Source organism: Tiliqua scincoides, chromosome 8 (assembly GCF_035046505.1).
Source record: "Tiliqua scincoides isolate rTilSci1 chromosome 8, rTilSci1.hap2, whole genome shotgun sequence".
Classification (NCBI taxonomy): Eukaryota; Metazoa; Chordata; class Lepidosauria; order Squamata; family Scincidae; genus Tiliqua; species Tiliqua scincoides.
Genome location: NC_089828.1, coordinates 27,663,668 through 27,677,201, shown reverse-complemented (window position 1 = coordinate 27,677,201; position 13,534 = coordinate 27,663,668). Strand labels below are relative to the sequence as shown.

At 44.0% G+C, this 13,534-nt stretch overlaps 1 protein-coding gene across 1 annotated transcript in view; it reads left to right on the top strand.

Moving 5' to 3' along the window:
• The first annotated feature begins 993 nt into the window (after window positions 1-993).
• AQP9 (aquaporin 9) overlaps window positions 994-13,534 on the top strand; it is a 34,985-nt gene continuing 22,444 nt past the window's right edge. The window contains exon 1 of the mRNA XM_066635731.1: window positions 994-1,251. Coding sequence (XP_066491828.1) covers window positions 1,150-1,251 — 102 coding nt within the window. The 5' untranslated portion in view covers window positions 994-1,149. The remainder of the gene's footprint in view (window positions 1,252-13,534) is intronic.

The window sequence follows — 13,534 nt, the reverse complement described above, 5'->3', positions numbered from 1 at the left end:
CAAAGGATACCAAAGGACCCCCCTGTCACGTACACTAGTGCTGCAAGCTCTCAAGTGAAAGAAGATCACCTTTGATAACTTCCAGCATCTCTTCAAGCGAGTGCTTCCCCACAGGCTACCAGAGAGGTTAGAGAATGGACTAGATGCAACCAGTGCTGAAGTGTTGTCTGTGGCTGTGAGCAGTCTGTTCTCCACCCTCTCTAGTAGTCCATGGGGGAGTGCTCACTCAGGAGATGCTTCCCCATGGACTACCAGAAAGGGCGGAGAACGGACCACCCACAGACACAGCCAGCAACAAAATTAGAACCCACAGATCTCTATAAACTAAAGCATGAATTAATAAATCTATAATAAATCTTCTCTAATTATTGCAAATTTAATTATATTTTTGTGTGTGTAGGCGGGTAGGGGATTGCATGAATCCAATTTTTGCCTCAGCAGTCTACATGTTCCTAAGGGTTCAGAACCACATCTCTATACAGTTCCTCACCTGGGCATGTGGAGACAAAACGCATTCCAATACCAGGGATTGAAATGAATCTCCCTCACATCTGTTCATAGCGTGCATTTTCTACACTGCCTGCCCACACCTCTTGGCAAAGATTCACTGGGAAAAATCCTGAGGGTGCTTTTGTGGTTTTTGTTTTTGTTTTTTAAGCAGCCAATAACTGCCATAGTTTTGCATCTGGCAACTTATATAAGTGTTCATTTTCTTGCCTTTGGTGCCTTTTCGTCTATTCTTCTTTAATAACACAAACTTTTTGAGGGGGGGGGGAGGGTGGCTGGATAATGATTAATCCAGTCAAGCAAGAATTTGGGAGGAAAAGAAAGAGTTCAGCAGCTTCCGAGCACGAGGTTACGACAAGCATTATCTAGCTGGCTGTTATAAATAGTGCCAGTGACAGGCTGTTGGGAAGGAAGGCACATGATGGAAACTTGCACTGCACGATCAGAGAATGTAAAGTGCGCTCCGTGAAAATCCTTGGACCTGTCAGATGATTTTGAAGGCTGCACTTGGGCTCTCCAACTCTTGTGTTTCAACACAGTAGAGGGACGTCCCTGTCAAAGTTCACGAAAAGCTGGGGAGGATTCAAGAGCATATTTGAAGCCTGTCTGTCCCACAGTAGGACCAGCAAGCAAGAAGTCAAAATGACCAAGAAAACGGGGCAGAGTTTGAAAGAAAAATTTGTCGTGAAGAACAACCTGGTAAAGGCATTCCTCTCAGAATTCCTGGGAACATTCATACTGATAGTAAGTGTTAGCAGCTTCCTTCCTTCCTGGCAGGGTCAGCCTGACAGACATTTATGTGGCCATTCAACCAGAGGTGCTGGACAAACCATGAGATATGATCCCGTATCTCAACCGCATACTAGCAGGGGGGTGAGAATGTGTACAGCTCAGGGTGTGTGCTGCTCCAGTGGCACCCCTTAAAATATTGCTATCCCAGACTGTGCCACCACTACCTCACCTGATAGGGGTGGGCTGTACTAAAGGGCCTCTGCTATTTTTTACACCAGCTTATTAAGAACTTAAGCAGAGCCTTGTTGGAACAGAACAAAATGTCCATCTAATCCAATATCCTGTTTCCAATCCTGGCCAACCAGATGCCTCAAGAAAGCCCAGAAGCAGGGCTTGAAAGTGCTCTCCTGTTTGTCACTCATAGCTGGTATTCTGAGATTGATTGCCTTGGAACATGGAAGCTCTACTTAGCTATCATGGCTAATATATGCTGATCCCTCCACAAATTTGCCTTAGGTGGAAGGCTAGTGTCACATCTTGTGGCAGCAAATTTTGCATGTTAATTGTGCATTGTGGGAAGGCCTGTAATTAAACTGCCACCAATCCGTTTTACAGAATACCTAAAGTTTTAATGTTATGGGAGAGAGACACAGGTCATTGTAATTCTTGTGTGTCCGTCATTAGTCATCTCTTAATGTTCCCCCGATACTTTAACTTCTCCTCATGGAGAAAGTATTCCAATCCCCTGATCATTTTAGTTGCCTTCTTTTGCATCTTTTCCAGTTCCATAACATCTTTTTTATAATGAGAAGAACTGCATATAGTGACCGCACCATATGACTGTATAAGAAATGTGACTGCACCATAGACTGTATAAGAAAATTGACTGCACCATAGACTGTAAGAAGATTGCACTAACTGCATTTTTTATAAGTGACAGGACCACTGCATCCTGGAGAACTGTGTCCTGGTCAAAGACATCCCATTTTGGACATTTGCATCTGTGTGTTTGTGTCCCAGACATTTGTGACCCAATATATGTTTATTTATATTAGATGTACATTTTTAATTTTTTAATGCAAAAGCAGAGTAGGGTTATAGCTGGGATAAGAGGTTTAGCATATATAAAATGGAATTTGTTGTTCAGTTATAGTTTGTTCGTTGCCCAGTTACAGTGGGATGCAAATAACCAGGACGCAAAAAAACCAGACATGAATTCAGACCTGGTTCAGGGACGCCAATGACCAAGATGCATTTAACCAAGACACAATCATCCAGGATGCATATACCCTAGTAAAAACACATTGCTAACAGCCTAGTTTCACATGAGCTTAAGAGCACAATCCTAACCAACTTTCCAGCTCTGACATAGCTGCACTAATGTGGCGTGCACCACATCCTGCAGTGGGGGAGGCAGTCAAGGGGGCCTCCTCAAAGGTGAGGGCATGTTTGTTACCTTAACTTGGGGCTGCATTGCAGCTAGGTCAGTGCTGGAAAGTTGTTTAGGATTGCGCCCTAAGTTAGCTAGTTATTTAATATGCTTAAACCATATCATCGTTGGAGGACTGGGCTCTCAATGGATGGCTATTCTTAAACAATTTCTATAAGAACATGCTCTATACAGTTTGTGCACCATTTGTTCTTGCCACAATCTGGGGCAACTGTGTGCATGCTCACTACAATGCACATTGACCCTGATTTCCAGCAGAAGGAAGTCACTACAACTTCCATTTTACAGACTTGGGAACTGAGGTCGAGATACAATCATGTGCCATAAGGCACCTAGGGTGTTTACGGTTTAGAGAAAGTTTCAGTGCTGGAGTCAAAGCCAGACTTCCTGGTATCAAGGAATTACCTTTGGATGCCTGAGGTGAAGATCCATTAACTAACAGAGGCCAAAAATTCCCAATTCACTGGAAAGTTCTTATGTGCAAGACTCTCTGAAATGAATGGGAACTGTGCCAGACTAACACTCATTCATTTCAATGCAGCTTGTACAAAAGCACCTCCTGGTGGATTGTGATCCAAGATTCAACTTCCTTCTAACTCCTAATTTGCTATCCTTAGTGGTACCCAGTATCTGGCAGCTGAGAAAAGCTACCTCACCTTCCTTCTCTCTGGAGCCAAGTCCAGCAATCTGTTCTCATCCATAGCTTTAGCTAGAGTTGCTGCTTTTTATATTGTTGTTATTAATATGGTGTGACTGATCGGTGGGAGATTTACGATGGACAAAAGGGAGTACTTCTTCATACAGCATGTAATTACTCTGTGGAATTCATTGCTGCAAGATGTGGTGATGGAGTTTCAACTGAATGGCTTTAAAAGGCGAGGGGACAAATTCAAGGAGGACAGATCAATCAAGGGCTACCAGTTATGATCCCTTTGCACTACCTCTGGGTTCAGTGGTGGTATGCCTCTGAGTACCAGTTGCAATTGGGGTTGGGGGTATGCCTTCTTGCGGACTTCCCAGAGGTAGCTGGGAGGTGGGTTACTGTGGGAAGCCAAATGCCGGACTAGATGAGTCTTTGGCCTGGTTCAGTATGGGTTTACTTATGTTCTTATATTCTTATTAATACATGGCACAATCCTATGGTCTCCCTGTGCCGGCAGAGCACATAAAGCACTTTGCAACAGTGTAGGCTGGCCATTTTCAACCACTGTGCTGCGGCACACTGGTGTGCTGCAAATGGCCTGCAGGTGTGCAGCAGGAGTTTGGGGGAAGTTCATTTATTAGTAGGTCCATTGGGGGATGTCAGCCCCCCACCAACAGCATGGTGTGCCTTGTCAATTGTCAAAAAACTGATGGTGTGCCTTGACAATTTTAGTACTTTGTCAGTGTGCTGTGAGATGAAAAAGATTGAAAATCACTGGTGTAGGCATTAGTGGCGCCAGAAAGAAGGCTGTGCCGTCCCACCAACGCCAATACAAGCCTCTATGTGTGCTGGAGCACATAAGCTCCATGCTGAGAAACGGAGGGGTGGTGGGATGGGGGAGGAGGCGGAGAGGGGTGAGGGTAGGTGGATCAAGTTCCAGGAGGGGGTGGGATTGACAGCACTGATGCACACACCATATCCTATCCCCATTGCCATGTAAAATCCATCAACACGGATTCACATGGACTTGCACCAGCAATTTAGCAGGTACAGGTCTGAGCAGACCCATTGTTGTGACTTTCCCGGGGCAAGGGGACAAAGGTGTCGTCATCTCAAGAAGACCTCCAGACTGCAAAATTCCTCCACGGGATGCAGTGCAAGCCAGAGAATTTCAATAGGATTGGGCTGTCTGTGACATTTATGTACATGATGATTTAAAACAGATGTAAAACCTTCCCTGCCCCAAGAGTCTGCCCCTGCCCTTCAGGTCCCTGCCCCAAGAGGTTCAGAACATCTATAAATAGGAACAAGGGTGATGTTGAAAAGGAGATGGCAACAGAGGAAAGGGAGGGGAGTGGTGGCAGGGTAAATACGGAAAATATGCTATTATTTCATATACATGTACTTAGGTTTAGTTGCAAATAGGGTAAAGCAAATAAGAAATTTGTGCGCAAGGCTTCACAGAAAAGGTGCTATTAGGAACTGAAATGTACAATGCAGAATATGCTTCCAAAATGGTACACCTGACTGAGTAAATACAATCATGCTCATTTACCAGTTTAAAAAAATGTCAAGAATGCACAATGCATCTTTAATATGGGTTCATTTCTAATGACAATCACATCTCCTTTTGTTTGAATGAATGGTTGCATGTTGTTTTACTCAGTAATAAATCAGGAATGAACAGCTTGAGCAAAATCAAATCTTAGATAAAAGAGAACTTTGCCAAGTTCTTTGCCAAGATCTTTGCCAAGATAAAAGAGAACTTTGCCAAATCACAAGATGGGACACCTGGTGATTTTAATAGGACAACTTAAGTTTTCAAGTATCTGAAAGCATACTGCTTCATGATGGGCACCCACTTTTTAAAAACCTACTGCATGACTTTAAACTTTCTGGAAATGGAAAACTAGAGCTTTAATAATAATAATAATAATAATAATAATAATAATAATAATAATAATAATAATAATAATTTTGTCTCAACTAGAACCCATGTTCCTGGCCTAAAACCTAACTGGGTGAATTCATCTCTATCCCTATTACCAGCTGCAAAATGCACTTCTGAGTCATCCTAATTGTTTTCAAAATCCAGGCAACAGCCTGGCTGTCCTCTTGGACCCATGTTGTCTTGGCTATCCCAGTACCAATAATTTTTTTTAACATCTTGTCAACTGTTTTCTCAAACAGATGACCCGCACTGGCACACAACATCAAACAAACATGAGAAGACAACAAACTGCACAGATTGCGTCAAAGATTAGAAAAGGGGGGGGGAATTTGTTAGCCCACAGGGAAGTTCTGACTATCTGTCTGTTCAGGAACATGGCATCACATAATATCCAAGACTTGATACAGGATGGGTTTAGGGTTCTCTCTGCTCCCGGTTTTTGGCTCTAAGCATACGGGGTATGCTAAGAGCCAAAAACAGGGAGCAGAGAGAACAAAGATGAGGAGAGGAGGAGTTTGGGTTGGCACAGTCAGGGAGAGATAGCCTTGAATGCAGGGGTAAATATGGGCAAGACCTGTCCGGTCAATGAACTGCAGGTAGGGTGTCACTTGAGTCCCTGCCAGCCAGTTCTTACCAGCCACTGTAACTACAACCTCCTCTGCTGCCTAGTTTGTTGAAGGAAGGACGAATGCCATGCTTACAGGACTGGGGCCAGCCCAATTCAATGGGGGTGTACAGGCAAATGCATGGGGCAGCAGAATGTCCTGGGATCCAAGCACATCAGGAAATCACCATTCTTTCTCTCTCACCCTCTCTCAGTTGGGATTGCAGGGTTTGAGACTGGGGTGTAAATTGCATGCCTTCCCACAAATGTGGCAACAGGTCCTCTTCCCTTGCTTCATACACATGAATGAAGCAAAAGGGTCAATTCATTTGAATAGCAGAGAGAAGGAACCAGGCCTGAGGAGAGGGGTGGCGTGGGGGGGGGGGTAAAATCCCTGGGGCCCAGGCTTCCAAGGAGCCTGGGCTATGACAAAACAAACAATACAGTGCAAAACAAATGTAGGAAGGGGGGCAATTAGGCATCTTGACCCAGACACAAAAGGAGCTGCAATCAGGAAAAACCTTGCAGACAAAACACAATTTACACAATTTACCCCCCCCCCACACACACCCCCCTACCTTCTGCTACATAGCATAACTTAGAATTGAGATCAACTTTCAGAGGCCTTTCTCCAGGTTCTCCAACATTCAGAGGTGAGAAGTGTGATGAGCAGAGAACGAACCTTCTCACTGATGCTGCTCAACCCAGGGAGGCTGTCAAATTATATGTCTTTTTGACTCAGCAGGTGAAGATCTTCCTGTTTGCCATTTATTGAAGTGGGTTTTTACACTCAACGGTCTTCATCCCTAATTCATCTGATGTTTGTCTCATACTGCTTCTAGCTTTTTATGGATTTTGTATCCTGCCCTTCAATTAAAAAGTGTTTAGGGAGATGTACAAAATAAGCAAAAAAATCAAAACAATAAAAATATATTTTAGGTCTATTGCTTTGATGATTTCATTGGTTATTTTGCCTTTATCATCAGCATCATCATCATCATCATCACCACCACCACCACCACTGCTGTTTATTATCAACTTTGGGAATTCTATTTTAAAAGGGAAAGTGGGCTACAACTATTAAAACACACACTCAAACAAAATGCTGCACTTCTGGAGAAGTGGGGATGAAATACATTTTTCCCAAGATAACAAAGGGTGCAATCCTAACCCCTTATGTCAGTGCTTTCCAGCACTGACATAAGGGCAGTGCAGCTTTGAGGTAAGGGAACAAACATTCCTCCATGAGTGACACCCAACTGCAGGATGCACCATATGGCCCATTGGCACTGCTATGCCAGTGCTGGAGAGCACTGAGCACTATTATCCTAAGCATAAGCACTATCCTTATGAGGATAGGCTATGGCGTTTGGGCCTCTTCAGCCTAGAAAAGAGGCGCCTGAGGGAGGACATGATTGAGACATACAAAATTATGCAGGGGATGGACAGAGTGGATAGGGAGATGCTCTTTACACTCTCACATAACACCAGAACCAGGGGACATCCACTAAAATTGAGTGTTGGGAGAGTTAGAACAGACAAAAGAAAATATTTCTTTACTCAGTGTGTGGTTGGTCTGTGGAACTCCTTGCCACAGGATGTGGTGGTGGCGTCTGGCCTGGAAGCCTTTAAAAGGGGATTGGACAAGTTTCTGGAGGAAAAATCCATTACAGGTTACAAGCCATGACGTGTATGTGCAACCTCCTGATTTTAGAAATGGGCTATGTCAGAATGCCAGATGCAAGGGAGGGCACCAGGATGCAGGTCTCTTGTTATCTGGTGTGCTCCCTGGGGCATTTGGTGGGCTGCTGTGAGATACAGGATGCTGGACTAGAGGGGCCTATGGCCTGATCCAGTGCGGCTGTTCTTATGTTCTTATGACATAAGGGGTTAGGATTGCACCCAAAAAGTCTTGTGGGACCTTAAAGTCTTACAAAGTACATACTTGCCAGCTGCATTTCAGCATAACCTTTCATAGACTAGAGCCCAGTGCTTCAGGTACATGAAGGATTTTATCTTCATGCATCCGATGATGTGGACTGTAGCCCTCAATAGCTTATGCTGAAATACATGTGCAAGACCTTAAGGTCCCACAAGACTCTTTGTTGCTTTTGCTGCAACACACTAGCCTAGCTGCCCCTCTGGAACTTATTTTTGCTAAGGACAGCAAAAGAGATTGAGAGCCCAATCCAAACCAACCTTCCAGCGTTAATGCAGTGTGCCAAAGCGGCACATGCTGCATCCTGTGCTACCTTACCTTGGGGCTCTAGTGTGGCTGCACAGGAAAATTGGTTAGGATTGGGCCCTTAGGGCTCTGCTCCACTGGATCCTGAGTATTCGTGTGGGGCTCACCAGCCAACACAAATGCTTATATCTCACCGCGGACCAAAATTGAGTAGCCCCATTGCAGGGCTACATCCCTTACCCGGGGGAAGGGGACAAAAGTTCCCTTCTCCTGAGGTGCTGCCCGCAGCTACCATGTGAGTGCAGGATGCGGCAGCAGTCGTTTTTGGTGCTGCCCACAGCTGCGCGCCACGTAAGCTCAGGATTGGCCTCTGATCTGGTACTGGGGCAGCCCCAAGATTTATCCTTTGTCCACCCCTACCCTCTTTTTCATTTAACTTGTTTGCATTTCAGTCCAGGCCCAGAGCCGACCACTCCTTCTATCAAAGCGTCTGCTTTTGTTGTGTCTTGGCAAGCCAGTTTCTGCTTGATGTTCACTCTGGCCCAATTTTCAGGCCCCCTAGTTCAGTCAGCACAAGGCCAGGAACTGCAATGCCAAACCTGCAGCTTCAATTGCTGAAGCGGTGTATACGTGTCGCTAAGAGGGGGTTGCTTTCTGGCAGTTAAGAGAGACAGGAGATAGAACATTTATCAATAGATCAACAATTGCTGATGTGTTGCATTGCGTACATGTTGCTAAGGGGGGGTTGCTTTCTGGAAGTTAAAGAAGCAGGAGCAGACTGAACACTGGCATTGCCCTTGAAATGAAGCGATACGGGGTGGTAACTTCAAATTTGAGCATTGCTTCCTTGCAACAAACAGCAACCATGGTAGAGGGGAACTCTGATCTAGTTTCACGGTGGTGTGTAGGGTTAAAACTCCCTTTCCCCCATGCTGAGGTTCCAATCAGAATAGGACCTATTCCACTTATTTATTTATTTTAAAAGAAACAAGCCGGTAAGCATTAAGAATGCACTTAATATATCGTGTGGTTTGACACACACACACACCCCCACAGCACTGAATGCTGAAAAGATCCAGAGCCTCCATTTATATGATTTATTTTTCCCCACCTATTTGAAAACTGAAAAAGATGTGTACATTTTGGTTTCTATAGTGGCAAGCAAAGGGTGTGGATTTACAGTGGCGGTAACTTTTTCTCTCTATAAAGTACATAAACCCAGACTGTGCAGTGCTGACTGGGCAACTCCCATTGTACACACTGGAAGAGAATTATATCTGGAGGCTGACAATGCTTTTTCTGTTGCAAAGAGTTTTGAAAGGAGCATGATGCAGTCATTATTACTTATGATGTGCATTCCCTTCCTTCTTCTGTTTCATTCTCACCTCTTGGGGTTACTGAACCCCCACCCCACTTCCCTGAGCATTGAGACATTCCAGGGACAGTGCCACCTGGTTTTGGTTTCTTTTGGATGTGAGAGAGCACCAGAAACTTATGGCATCCTTGTGATAACTGCAGCATTTACAAATAAGCAAGCAATAGTGGAGGCAAACAGCAAGCACTCCTTCAGATCCATGGCCCCATATCAGATCCTCAAAGAGAGGCCTTGCTCTCCCATCCTGTGTTCAGCCTTCTGTTAATTCAACCGCTCTTTCCCTGCCTCCTTCTCTGTCCTAAACAGTAAACCTGCTGTCTCTTCACACGCACACTTTACATCAACATCCATCCCTTATGTGAGAAGGGAGGGCTGTCACCTGCTCCAAGCTCTAATAAATCTCCCATCCAAACATGCAGAAAGATTCCAAATTATATCCTAACCATTACCTCCCATTGTCTATATATCCAAACCATTACTCTGGGCTTTTGGAAATCTGCCTAATAAGGGAATGGTTGGCCAGTGAACCTAGTGAAGTGTAATACACAGGGCTGACCAGCAAAAATGACATCCACACCCCAAGTCCTTCATACACACCATAGTACAGGGTGACCCCCCCCCCCCAAAACAGAACCCATAAAAATTTTATTAAATCCTACAAAGGTCTCATAAATTTCAAGAAACTTACTGGACTCAAACTTCAATCTGTGTACGATTATTCCCCAAAGTTTTAGTTATCTTGGTCGCTTTGCATAAAAGTCATGTTCTTTCCAAAGAAAAATTAAAATTAACAGTTTTATTCAAAGATTTGTGGATTCTGTTTTTTTGGGGTCACCCTGTAATATATAGGATCACTTATCCCATGCTCCTGTGTCAGCCGGATTACATTGTTCCCAGCTCCCCACGAGTAGCAACAGTGAGTGTTGTAGAGCAGGTCAGAGAAACATATGATGTGTTGATGACATATATCATGTAACCAAAACAAACCACCTGACAGGAGACAACTCTCTTACCTCCCCTCATGGTTGGGCTATGCTGAACACCAAGGTGAAGAGGCATTGTTTTACCTGATTTAGAGATGGCTGGGGGATTCTATGGTCAACAGAATGGCAAAGCGTGTTATGCATTTTCTCAGCTCTTCAGCAAGAGCCATGTTCTCCTGTTTAAAAAAAGAAAGAAAGCATTTTAGCACCCAGGCATGAACTATCAGACCTCATCAATATGAGAAAGTGCAGCCAGCTCTTCCTTTTCCTCAGCACTATTTAACACTTCTAGTCCCACTTCATTTTTTTACGTGCAAAAACAACAATAAATATTTTTAATGCCTTCATTTTAAAAATGCAGTAATGGTGTTTTGAGTATACGAGTTTCATTTTACATGAGCTATTAGAACCAGATATTTAAGAGCTTTAAATGTATATACATTTGGATATCGCCTTATGAAACAGACATTAATGAAACCTAACAATAATCCCACGTTCTGCCATTTGAGAGGAAGCAGTTTTGAAAAGACAATTTGAGTAGGGCTCACAGCCATGGTTTTCAATTACTTAAATAACCATATTTAATGCCAAGCCCTCCCCTCACCTTTCTTTTTGTAAATGAGGGTTTGAACTTGAAACCAAATGAAGGAAAATCCATTTGAACCTGAAAGGTTATTGATTGTGTTCCTAAGAGACCTGAAGGAGTAATAGCTCAGGTCCATTTTATTAATGCAAACTTGATTACCTTGTAATTTGCAGTGGGGAAACAATAAATACATTAAGAAATTATCAAGAAAGTGCCACTTAGCAGTCCAGTCAATTTTCAGTGTTTTTGTTGGAGTACATGGACCGCATGCTTACTGAGAAATGGTCAGTAGCATGTTTCCAGGGCTTGCGTAAGGAATTTTGTGACCCTGGGTTCCCAGTTCCCAAACTGAGGACATCTCTCAGACTTTATTTCTGATAGAATGGAGGCAGACAACTGTTGGAAGTGGAATGGTAGCATTCTTAATGCCTCTGGTGTACATATTCAGGTGACTATCATCTATGGTCAAGTACAATGTTTCTCAACCAGTAGTACAGGTACCACCAGTGGTACTTGAGGTGGTGTCTGGTGGCACTTGTGGGACCCCTGGACACCTGCAGTCCAGCAGCGAGACCAGGAATGTGACACAACAAACAGAGGCAAGAGACTCCAAAGCATGCTTTTCCATGCTTGATAAAGCCTATCTACCCTGAGACTCTTACTGGTATTTTTTGTGTCATAACTGGCCTCCCAGCCAGAAGTAACTGGCAATGTTGTCATCGCCAGTTACTTCTGGTGCAACTTCAAATAGGTGGACCATATGAACAGCAGAGGTCAAACTTTGAGAAACACTGGTCAAGTATATTTTGTCAGTTTTTATAGTGTTTTAAAATCCTGTAAGAACTGTTTGACCAACAGGGGAATGTAACAAAATGAACATGAAGCCCATAGGGTATAGGCAACAATGCTTAGCTGGACTTTGTATCCTTCCTGAGATTAACAGACTGTTCTCCATGGCCCTCCGCTTCCAGTAGTAGCACAAAGCAAGGAAGTGGGTTAGGAGATTCCCATCCATGTCATTTTTAATCTATTTTAAAAATTAAGAATCAGTCATGGAGAAAAGGGAGGTGTTCTGCCTATCACCCCTTTCAAGATGCCAACTGCCCTCACACCCGGCAAGTTTGTGGTCAACTTGGCCTTCCACGAAGATGGGAGAGTGGGGTAATGTACATGCCTCACTCTTCTTCTGTGGTTGGGCAGAGAATTTGTCCCTCCTGTCAATACTCCTGAGCTCTGTCCTCATTTGATGGGGCCATAAAGCATAGTCCACCACACTGCATGATGCAGATCTACACTTCTCACAGCCCAACCTTACAGTTCAGAGAGGAACTCAGGGAGGACAACAAAGTGACTTCTTAGCATTGCACACAGCAATGTGGGGAGTAGTAACTCACTCTACAATCCCCATTTTAAAAAACGAAAACAGGGACGAGGGATGCCACCCTGGCCAAGGCCACCCAGTGAGACTCTGTTGTTTCGAAAGCTGAGGGCCTGGACCTTTCGGAAAATCCTATTTATACTGGAAAGTCATATTTATGTATCTTGGAAAGACTAATACATACATCCTGAAAACAGCAGAAAGAAAGAGACAGTGATCTTTAATCTCCCCTATGAGTGGGATGCCGATAAAACCCTCCAACTTTCCAGGGAATAAGAGAGAAGTACACACCAAGAAGAGCCAGTTGTTTTCCTTCTTGTGATGTTAGCCTTGTTCCAGACAAAAACAAGGATCCGATGTCTGTGAGGCAAGGCTTTTCTGGCAGAGACAGTGAAAGCAGCTATCCCACGTTTTGCCAAACTAAGCTTTCGTTTAATGACTACCATCTTATTTATTGTCAGACTGAAAGTCAGCCTACAGCAGAGCATTCAAACCTACGGCTACCGTAGACAACCATAAGGACAATGGGAACTGAGAAGCAGAAAAGACGCCCCAAAGAACTGTCCACAAGCCAATTCATACTTTCTGGTTTCCAGACACTAGGTGACCTCACTGATGATTTCCCTTATGAGGCAAATGCTTTGCTTCTCCATACAAATCCTGCTGGCAAAGTGGAGAGCCAAAACCTGGAAAGTTTCTGTTTGTGGACGGTCAGTGACCGAACAGGAAAAAGTGATGTCTACCATGCTGAAGCGAAGCAAGCCTGAGTTTCATCAGTGCCGGCATGGGAGTCTGCTTGAGAACCCCATGCAAGCAGACTTGAATTTCAGCATGGGAATTTTTTTTTAATTAGAAATATTTAATATACCGCTTTTCAACAAAACACTTTCATAAAGCGGCTTACATAACAAAATAAAAACACAAATGGCTCCCTCAAAGGGCTTACAGTCTAAAGAAAGATGCAGAAGAGACACCAGCAGCAGCCACCAGAAAAGATGTCATGCTGGGTTGATGAGGGACAGTTGTTCTCCCCCAGCTAAATATAAGAGGACAACACTTAAAAAGGTGTCTCTCTGCTCAGTTAGCAGGGGTTGAGGTTAAGAAATGAGCCCTGATCCCTACATCTGCCCTCAGAAAGGG